General features: G+C 36.7%; 1 protein-coding gene across 3 annotated transcripts; it reads right to left on the bottom strand.

The window, feature by feature from the left end:
- Window positions 1–1,297: 1,297 nt before the first annotated feature.
- LOC101160209 (melanocortin-2 receptor accessory protein 2A) lies at window positions 1,298–3,708 on the bottom strand. Of its 3 annotated transcripts, none has more exons than XM_020714712.3 (4): window positions 3,522–3,708; window positions 3,253–3,385; window positions 2,850–2,949; window positions 1,298–2,565 (listed from the first exon to the last, which is right to left on the bottom strand). In XM_020714712.3, the coding sequence occupies exons 2-4, from the start codon at window positions 3,368–3,370 to the stop codon at window positions 2,109–2,111; spliced, it is 675 nt and encodes a 224-aa protein (XP_020570371.1). In that variant the 5' UTR covers window positions 3,371–3,385; window positions 3,522–3,708; the 3' UTR covers window positions 1,298–2,108. The 3 variants fall into 3 exon arrangements, with proteins under 3 accessions (XP_020570371.1, XP_004083625.1, XP_023809099.1); XM_004083577.5 differs by having other exon boundaries at window positions 3,485–3,624; XM_023953331.2 differs by having other exon boundaries at window positions 3,253–3,542.
- Window positions 3,709–10,810: the final 7,102 nt, after the last annotated feature.

Below are 10,810 nucleotides of genomic sequence, written 5' to 3'. Positions count from 1 at the left end.
TGTGTAAAATCGAGGAAGGGGCGGGCGGGGGGGGGGGGGGGGGGGGGGGGGGGCTCAGCCATAAGCCTTTTTTTCCATGTTTTTAGCCTCTCTCCCTGTACAAGCTTTCCTGTTTTTTATTAATTTAATTTAGTCAAAGGTGGAATTGAACTCTTTTGGAAATACACAGAGGTTCTGATAATGTCACAGTTCACTGATACTTCACTGTACGGACCACCTTTTGGCTCAGAAGCAACAACAGTAAAGCTGTCTGCGCATACCATCTATGATAAAAAATATCATTGCAGTTTATCCCTGAAAATGTATTCTTTCTGAAACAAAAGCACATTTTGTTGTTTTGTTTATTTCTTGATGTAATGTTTTTTTTAGTTGGATTTGGGCAGGGACAAATAAAAACCAGTGCTCAGCCTGCAGAGGTCATCCTTTTTTTAATATTCATATGTCATAGTACCTGATCAAATGCAATTAAATGGGCAGTCAAAAGTCTGAAAGAGCCATTTGGTAAAGGCTGGATCCCTGTTAAAGTTGATAGATTCTCCTGCATTCAAAGCACACTGTTCTTAAAATGCTTTTGGAGAGGTGTAAAATGTTTAATGTCAATCGGATACATTATTATCATAATGAGCAATGATCCTTTTGCATAATTACTATAAAATTAATGATTTTATTTGGGGGGAAAAAACAGATTATCTGTGAGATAAAACGTGCAAGACCAAATTTGTATTTTTATCCTGTTTTCTCACAAACTTTTCTTTTTTAAATTTTTTGCTTTGGTAAGAAGATTTATCTTATAGTTGAAGAATTCACCTATTTAATTCCAAGAATGTTTGTCAGGACATATTTAGACTGTTTTTGGCCCCATTTGGGACAATTTTTACCCCTTACCAAAATGTACACAAAATAAAACAGCTTGCATGGTTCGTACATGGGTCAGTCAAGCGTTAGCTGAGCTTGTAAAACCTTTTGGTTGCCAGCAGATGTGCTCTCAGTGTTTGTTTGGAACATTCTGAATCACTTCTGTCACAAACTGTAACACCTGAAATTAAAAATTAACAGTTTTAGTGAGGACATTTTGGTTTTTTAAAGGTAAATCCAGAACTTTTCTTGAAAGGTTTGATTGGTTTTAAACAGTGGTTTTTCAGCTTGCACTGCACAAGGTCTATTATGCATTAAATCAGCTTGTTGTCTCTGTTAGAAAGTTACAGGTTCACACTGTTTTAAACCCTTAAACCCACACCATGGTTAATCTACCCCCATGCTTCAAAGTTAAAGAAGTACCATTCAGTAAAGTTGACTCTTTTGTTTTCTCTTTTTTCCTTTTTATCCTGTTTTCTTTCTTAGTGATGAAGGTTTATCATTCTAAATGCTGTACTGTAGAAACAGGCACCAACATTTAAAAGTCTCAAATATAAAATTACCTAATAATGCTTTTTTCCCAAAATGACAAAATATTAAAATGAAACATAATCTGTTGCTAAAATTAAGAAAAAATTAAAGCAAAGACTTGTTTTCATAGCCTTTAGGTCCTCTATTATATAATATATAAAGTGCAGGTACGAGATTTTATTTGTTACATTACATCTAATAATTGTTGCCCCAATTCACAAATAATGAAAACATTATATAATAATATTTTGGAGCTGCAGTGTTTTCTATAAGTGCTACAAGACCATGAACAGAATACACTCTATGACATGGAAGTGATTATATTTTAGCAGTGGTATAATTCAAGGTTTAAATCACTTCTTTTTCCTTACAAATAAAGCACAGTGTCTGCAATTCGGAAGTTTACCAAGATCAATGTATTGAATCCGGTGGAGCTCCTCTCCTTCATAACCCCCCCCCCCCCCCGCTCTTTAATTTAGCAGTTTGTCCAAGCGAATGTAGAACTCAGCAGCTGCATCCAATTCATGCACACTGTGTTTGAAATAAATACCAGGCATCCTTACTGAGGCAATCTTATCTGGAAATGTCATCCCAAAACTGTGAGTTTACACTTCAGATTTTTCACATCACCTCGATTGCTGATTGAAATGCCAGATTTTCTGAAAAAAATATAACAAGTGACGTAGATAGAGGAGAAAGAGGGGCAGGTGTGCCTCTTAGAGCTAGTGGGTGTCACAGGAAGCATCTTGTGTCTGAGAGTGACGCTCCAACACCACCGATGGTTCGTACAGCAGATCGTCTTCTCCAAGAGTGGAACTGTGGTCCAAGTTCACGAAGTTAGGGATGTTATAGTGAGACAAAAAGGCACACTCTCTTTCCATCCGGCTTTCCTCTACGAGTCCATTGAGAGGATGGTGTATCCCTGCTTCCTCCATCTCCTCCTCCATCTCATCAGAGGAACGAGTGGCTCTTCGCCTTCTGTCTTTGAATGACCCACTGTTATCCTCTTGGTTTTTCTCCCTCTGAGACCGATCTTCTTCGTTTACAAAGAAATTGAAATAAGTACGCGTCCCTGTCAGCAGCGGGCGGGAAAAGGCCTTATCGCTTTTATCTTTTTGGTCATCAATGTCCACCAGACAGCTCCCTGGTCGGTGACGCTTATCAGCACATTCTGGATTTCTGTTTGAGAATCAGAGAGAATCTTAAGTAACAACTCGGGTGGTAGAATGACGGAAAATAAAAGCCTATTAGATTTAATTTGCAGTGAGGATGTAGGAGACTTCTTAATATTCTCTTCAGCAATCACTCTGTTATCTTTCCTTTGCTTGTAATAAAACAAATACATATTCATGATTATTCTTCTCAGAAGTGTCTGTCAGATTTGCAGCATGTGGGGAGAAATGATGAGCACTGAACTGCCTGAACTCAGAGGTTTAAAAAGGAAAGCCTGCTTTGATACTCACTCCTGATGTGGCGCTCCAGTCTTTGTGAGCAATGTCAGAACAAAGAACATAAAAATGACAAACACCGCCAGTCCAACCCAGAATCCTATGACTATGGAGTCTGCAAACACAGAAAGGAAAGTCATGTTGGTTAGCACTCTTTAAGCGTTCATTTAGTTTCTTCTGTCAGGGATGAATCAATTACTGAGGAAAAGGGAGCCCAGATTTGATTACAGTTGTGATCTTGTTTACAAAGGTGGTCTTATCTTTAAATTAAATGATGATTACATCAACTAAATGGTTAACAGGCGCGACGTGTCACCTTTAGCTGATGAAATTAGGCTAAAAAATGAATTCAATAACTTATTCACAGGTGCTTTAAATTCATGATCCTAGTCAAGAAAGGAAACTCAATTCAACTTACATCTGTGCGCTTTGAGTCCCTCAAAAGAGACGGGCTCCTCGTCGTCATAATACTCGTACTGCCACACATAGTCACTGCGTCGTGCGCTGATTTGGCTTCTGTTGTGGATCTCGGACATTTTAAACCGCCGCTCCTAAACAGAGCATAAATTAATAAAAAAAAATCGAATTTAGAAAAAAAGCCACATGGATGGATTCGTGCTCAGCGAAGTTTGTGCCAAACCCCCACATACGTGATCTCCACGCTTCAAATGTGGGAATTCCGCTCACATGCTCTTAGCTGCAGTCATTTCATAAGGAAAGCCCTTTGATTTATTCCAGCATTGAACTCCAGCGGTAGACAAGTGAATCATGTGAAGAATCAGCTTCTGTCTGAGCTCCTCTGTGCGCACCACTTCATCCAATCGCCTGCGTGCGTGCTGGTGGCGCATGGAAATTACGCAGAAAAATATGTCTCATGGTCTTGTCTTTGAGATCGTTTTAAAACCACGTGTTTTCAGATGAGCAGAATTGACTTTGGATTAATGTGTTTATACCAAACCATTACTTAAAATTCAACTGTAAAATCATTAACAGATAAGCATGAAGACAATTCTCAAAAAAAAAAAAAAACTTTCCATGAGGATCTTAATGAAACTAAAAGGGTAAAATTCTTAGATCCAACAGGTTGTCCTTGTGATATACCCTTAAAAAAAGCCTAGACATCATTTTTGACCTGTAGCTTTCTTTTACAGAAGCAATTGTATGGATAAGTTAGTTTTTGCAACAAACAGGAAACTTAATTTAATATAAAATAGAAAAAGATGTATTAAATTAAACAATGGTGGATCATTATTCTAAATAAAACCCTCATAAATAACTACATTTGAATTTTAACTTGAACACAAATAAAATTGAGGAACATTTTAGTTGGACAGTAATCTCTTTGTGGGTGGCTGGAGTCTGTACAGGTTAAACAGCAATGACCGAAGTACTAAACCCTGAGGCACACCACTGTGCCTGATGTATAATACCAAATTATTCCAGCCTGTCTAATCTGTAGGGAATAAATTCTAATAATAGGAGATCATTGTTTTGCACTACACCAATAAAAATACACATTTGTAAGAACTGTATGTTTAAGAAACACTTTAGAGGCATTCAATTTTATCTGAAAAACAGGTGTACTATCAGTCCATGACCAGATTCCCCAATTTCTAAAGTTGCATATTAAATGCAGAGCGCTCAATGATCAAACGTTTATAAAGACATCAAAATGACCTAAAAGAACAAAGTAAAGTCTGATTTTGATGCTAAAAAAACACAGTTGTGTGACAAGCAGAAAAAGAGTAAAAACGTGTCAGCAGCATGCTTTTTCATACCATGTTTATAATAAGAAGAAACTCTGAGACATTCTTGCTTACCTTACAAACATGCAGAAAGCGGAGGGTAAATTATATTTAAAAGAAGCACCAGAAAACCAGGTGCTCTTAAAGAAGCTGTTATCTGCTTGCAGAAGGCCAATTATGAAAGAAAAAAAGGATATTTTAACATATTTTTTTACTTTTAGGTGTAAGAATTTTCTTGAGATGTTTGTTTATTGCAAACTGTTGACACTGCGTCTTTTGCAGAGGAAGATGACTTGTGAATATTCATATGATCAGACTATTTAGGATGAGCATGTTGCTAAAAAGATTGAATTAAAACAACCGTGATGAAGGATTTCATTTTGCACTAGAGGTATAATTGAATCTGCTTGTGGCTGGAAGTGCTCTTTTTAAGTGAGTGCTCTTTTCTCATGTCCTGCTAAAATATCCATTCAAGCAGGAGGCCTCATCATGGTTCATACACTAATTAAATGTTTTAGGTATCTTGTCAACAGCGGTGCTAAAGCAGCAACACTTCAGCTTTATTAAGTCTGGTAATCCATAACCAGAATGAATTTTCACACAGTAGAAATAATCAAATAAAGCTCTGAACAATCTTTAAAAGACTCGTTTTAAATCTTCATGTATTCAACATGCTTGAAACAGTTTAATACCTTGAACAAATACTACAAAATAATGCAAGTCTTTGTTTAGCACCATCTGGTGGTAGTTTTTGTGTTCAAACATCAAAGAAAAAATAAATGTCCTGGATCTCTCATGAGGTCTTACAAAAACCTCTTTTATTAAGAAAAAAGATCCAGAAAGAGATAACAAAGAGGCTTTTTAGAAATAAGCTTGAGTGAGCTATTTCAAGCTTCTACGCCAAACAAAAACATGAAGGTTTCTTCAATGACGGTTTCTGTCCACATATTTCCTTCATAGAACCACAGTAAATGCAAAAATACTTTTCTGGTTTTTGTGGACTAGGTGGACTAAACCCATAAGGGGCATGTGTCCAAAGGTGTTTCCCCCCATTGCTACCCACAGGCCCTAAACCCATGTTTCTCTAGTTGAGCTGTTATTTGTCTGCAGATGTGTTTGTTGCAGCTTCAAGGTGAGCATGGAGCCCTTATAAAATACATTTTGAATTCAGGTGAATGTAAATGCAAACAAGAAAAAGGCAGACTTTTTTCTCATTCGAATCGTTTAACTGATTTTTTTTTAATTATTTGATTTAAGTCTTGTATTTTAAACACAGAATTGATACACACAGCACTCTGTTAGGCAAAAAATGCATAGCTCCTTTCCAAGAGGCAATTAAAAAACCTTTACAGAGATGCAGAAGCTTTTGCAAAATACAGAGAAACCAAAAGGTAACAAAAGGCAAAACTATTAAAAAAAAACAAAGATAAAACACTGTGAGTGTATTATTCTAAACAAAAATATTAGAGATTGGCAAAGTTTTAGTTTTACCTTATAAAACATGTTAATGTTAAAAGATACAATTTTAGGTATACCGGTACTTACACAATTTTTGTAGATACTAACCTAATATATTGTCACCGCACGAGTGTGTGTGTGTGGGGGGGTTGGGGGGGGCATTTTCTTTTTCCTTGGGGGGGCCTGGCAAAAAATAATTGAGAAGCACTGCCTTAACTCAATAAAAACCACCCACAACTCACAACCCACAACTCAAAAGAGGATTTCTAATGGACTCTTGCCGCTCTGAAGAAACTATCCTAGAAAAATACCATAGGTTTTTTGATTTTGTCTAGTTTGAGTTTGTCTAAAAACGGAATAATCGTTATTATAATAATAAAAACAAAAAAAACTAGGAACACTTTAAAAAATGCTCAAAAGATGATTGGAGAGGGACCTTAAGTACAAGGAGTTAGAAGAAGGAACTCAAAGGTTCTGGCAAATGTGTTTTTGTTAAAATTACTTATTTAAAAAACAATAAGGCTTTGTTGCTTTTGCTTCTCTGTTGTAAATGTCGTCCTCTCTTTTACTTTTATTAACTGAAGTGAGTTTTTAGTACAGTTCAGTAACAGTTCAATTGACCTAAAAGCATAAAAAAAAATCAATCTGCACTTTCGAAGTAGATGCCACTTCTATTTGCAATTTTTTTTATTTATTTATTTATTTATTTATTTATTTTTATTATTATTTTTTATTATTTTTTTAATTTATTTTTATTATTTTATATTTTATTTTTATTTTATTTTTTTAATTAACTATTTGCAGTTTTCTGATGGAATATTATTGGAGTCACAGGAACAATTTCCCAATTTTTTTTTTTTAGAATACATTTATGCAACTCACAGCTTAAAAAGTCATGTTTCACAGTCCAAATCTTATATATTTATCCACAAATTTCAGATAAATGTAAAGGCGAGTTTTGGTCTGTTTCAGGCCTATATGTAGGCTTTTTATATTCTCTTAAGACCACTCCAATTTATGATTTTTCATTTATTCACTGTTTGAGCTATACTTCAAAGAAAACAAATTCTTCTGCTGATTTATTTTTAGTAAAATTAGAAATGAATGTTTTTATTTTAGTGTTCTTTCTAGGATTCTGCTCACATATGAACTACAGTTTAAAGCTGGATCTCGCCCCCACTGACTGCTCAAGAGAAAAAACTGTGGAGACCACCAAGCAGACAATGCTAAATATTCATACATTCCACATCAGTATTCTTGTTGTGTGCAATGCATGGAACTGGACAAGCGTTTGACATTATCCTTTATTCTCCAACATAATCCATGCTTCTAAAACCACTCACTCATTCTTTTGTGGTTTGTTCACTCTTAAAATGACAGTGTTAATACATAAACTGAGGGCTTTTCATGCAAACATTAACATTTTTAAACTCTTTCAGTCTTGTAGAATTTGCAAAACTCTATCATTTTGGATTTAATCCCATCTTTTTCTCTTAAGTAGATCAGCTTTGATAAGATTTTTATACCCTTTTGGTTGTCTTTGTACAACATAAACAAAAAGATGCTGCTTACCGAGGGGCTTCATAATGTAATCCCAGTGCAGAACAAAAGGCAAAGTACTGTCATGTTGACCTTTTGCGCATGAATTGTGTCCTTTCACTCAGTGGCAGATGGACAGTGACTGGAATTCAGATGGTGGAATAAGAAATGAACACAAACAAAGCAAAATAAACTGAAATCCCTTAAGGAGATTCATCCATTAAAAAGAACAGTTTTGAGCCTCTCTGACTTCATGTGATTTCCTCTTTATTTCTCATGTCCTGATTATTTCCAAGCTTCATAATTTAATACTGAATCATATTTTTTCAGTTTTTTTATTTATTTTCCTGAACCTTGCCTCCTCCTAGCCATAGAACATTGTTCCATCATTAGATGGTTTCCAAGGGAACACTCTAGACTTCAATTACACTGGGCTCTCGAACATTTCGACCCACTATCTAGCCGTTCTCAGAAAGCCGCGGAGCTTGGAGGATCCAGCATTACCAGGTTTAATGCTGATCTTTATGAGAACAGCATGGCATCACAGAAGATTAATCACAAATCCTTTTTTTTACCATAATATTTCTATCTAGCAGATAATGAGGATATGAACATCAAGCAGCCCTAATTAAACAGCTCAAACACAGCTAAAGTGCGGAGGCTGTTTCATCTTTCTGCCAAAAACTGTCTGCTTGGTTATTGATCAATGAGGCAAATGGAAGCACTGTCTCAGAATTAAGGAGCAGAAAGAGAATCCGCAGAGAGAAAACCAGTGTTCAGAATGGATAATGATCATGGCTTGATCAGAGATGCCAACTTGGACTTGAGACTCAGACCTGAGTTTTACTTGTTATTGTTTCCCTACAAGCAGTTTAAAGGTAGTATAAAGACAGATTTAAAATGTTCCATTTAACCACATTTTTTAAAACTTAACTTGAAATGAAAGCTAAATACTTAGACTTGACTTAATTTAAATTATTTGATTTTAGATTTGGCTTGGACTTGCAATAAAGAACTTATGAGCAACTTTAGACTTTGGACTTCCACAGCCACAAAGAAGCTCCAAACCCTTCAGAATAACACAATAATTATTTAATATAGTGGGACACAAAAAGTTGCAGCCACCAATTGTGAAAATTGTCCTACTTAAAATGATTAGAGAGGCCTGTACCTTTCAACATAGGTACACCTCAACTATGAGACAAAATGAGAAAGAAATCCAGAAAAAACACAAAATACGTATTTGGCCACCAACAAACAAGCAAGATTTCTGGCTCTCACGGACCTGTAACTTCTTCTGTTCTTCTATCTATATACAGTGGTGGACAAAATTGTTGGTACCCCTCAGTTAAAGAAAGAAAGTCCAACAAAGTCTAGACGTTCAAAAGTAACAATAAATTAAAATTGATTGAAAATGAAATAATCAAAATCAGCCATTACCTTTGAGTTTTTGATTAGCAGAATTATTAAAAAAAAAAAAAACTAATGAAATAGGGCTGCAAAAATGATGTTACCCATAAATTAATATTTTGTTTGCTCAAACTTTTGAGGCAATCACTGCAATTAAACAGTTTCTGTATTTGTCAACAAGCCTTCTGCACTTGTCCACAGGCATTTTGGCCCACTCTTCATGAGCAAACTGCTCCAGTTGTCTCAGGTTTGACGGGTGTCTTCTCCAAATGGCATGTTTCAGCTCCTTCCACAGATGTTCAATGGGATTCAGATCTGGGCTCATAGAAGGCCACTTCAGAATAGTCCAACACTTTTCTCTTTCTCTACCAACATAGAGCTGATGTGCCTTACCAAAAAGCTCCAGTTTTGTCTCATTTGTCCAAAGGACATTTTCCCAGAAGCTTTGTGGCTTGTCAACATGCATTATTCCAAATTCCAGTCTAGCTTTATGATGATTTCCTTTCAACAGTGGTGTCCTCCTTGGTCGTCTCCCATGACGTCCACTCTGGCTTAAACAACGATGAATGGTGCGATCTGACACTGATGTACCTTGATCTAGGAGTTCACCTTTAATATCTTTGGAGGTTGTTCTGGGCTCCTTAGTTCCAACTATCCGTCTCCTCAATTTGTCATCAATTTTCCTCTTCCGGCCACGTCCAGGGAGGTTGGCTACTGTCCGTGGTCTTAAACTTCTGAATAATATGTGCCGCTGTCGTCACTGGAACTTCAAGCTGCTTACAGATGGTTTTATAGCCTTTACCATGTTTGTCTATAATTTTGTTTCTAATGTCCTGGGACAATTCTCTCCTTCGCTTTCTGTTGTCCATCTTCAGTGTTGTACACACCTTTTCACCAAACAGCAACATGACTATTTGACTCCCTTTAAATAGGCAGAATGACTGATTATGGGTTTGAAAACAGCTGTGGTGTCAATTAAAGGACACACCCGAGTTCATCATGACCCCCTGGGCAATTAGTTCTCAGTCTTTTATGGAGGTACCATCATTTTTGTCCAGCCCTATTTCCTTAGTTTGTTTTTTAAAATAATTCTGTTATTTGACAACTCAAAAGTAATGGCTGATTTTGATTATTTAACTTTCCAATCAATCTTAATTTATTGTTACTTTTGAACGTTTCAAGTCATTTCAGTGAGCATTGTGGACTTTCTTTCTTTAACTGAGGGGTACCAACAATTTTGTCCACCACTGTAATAGACACCTGTCAACAACAGTCACACTCCAAGCTCCACTATGGCCAATACCAAAGACAGTCAGCAGAAACAAAATTGTTGACCTGCACCAGGCTGGGAAGACGGAATCTGTAATAGGTAAGCAGCTTGGTGTGAAGAAATCAACTGTGGGAGCAATTATTAGGAAATGGAAGACATAGAGGACCACTTATAATCTCCCTCCATCTGGGGCTCCCCACAAGATCTCACCCTGTGGGGTCAAAATGATCACAAGAACAGTGAGCAAGAATCCCAGATCCACACGGGGGTCCTAGTGAATGATCTGAAGAGAGCTGGGGCAAAAGTAACAAAGGCTACCATCAGTAACACACTACGCCATCAGGGACTCAAATGCCAAACGTGTCCCCCTGCTAAAGCCAGTACATGTGTCTAAAGTTTGCTAGAGAGCATTTGGATGATCCAGAAGAGGACTGGTAGAATGTCCTATGGTCAGATGAAACCAAAATAGAACTTCTTGATAAGAACCCCACTAGTTGTGTGTGGAGGGGAAAGAATGCTGAGGTGCATCCAAAGAACACCATACCTGCTGTAAA

This window comes from Oryzias latipes, chromosome 24, assembly GCF_053564925.1.
Source record: "Oryzias latipes strain Hd-rR chromosome 24, Olatipes_Hd-rR_3.1".
Lineage (NCBI taxonomy): Eukaryota > Metazoa > Chordata > Actinopteri > Beloniformes > Adrianichthyidae > Oryzias > Oryzias latipes.
This window is presented reverse-complemented; position numbering and strand designations above follow the sequence as displayed.

Excerpts from the sequence above, each read along its gene's own strand:
- LOC101160209 (XM_020714712.3), bottom strand. The coding sequence starts at position 3,370 with ATGTCCGAGATCCACAACAGAAGCCAAATCAGCGCACGACGCAGTGAC. Across the intron at positions 2,950-3,252 it reads GGGACTCAAAGCGCACAGAT|ACTCCATAGTCATAGGATTC; the intron begins GTAAGTTGAATT and ends CTGTGTTTGCAG. Across the intron at positions 2,566-2,849 it reads ACTGGAGCGCCACATCAGGA|AAATCCAGAATGTGCTGATA; the intron begins GTGAGTATCAAA and ends ATTCTCAAACAG.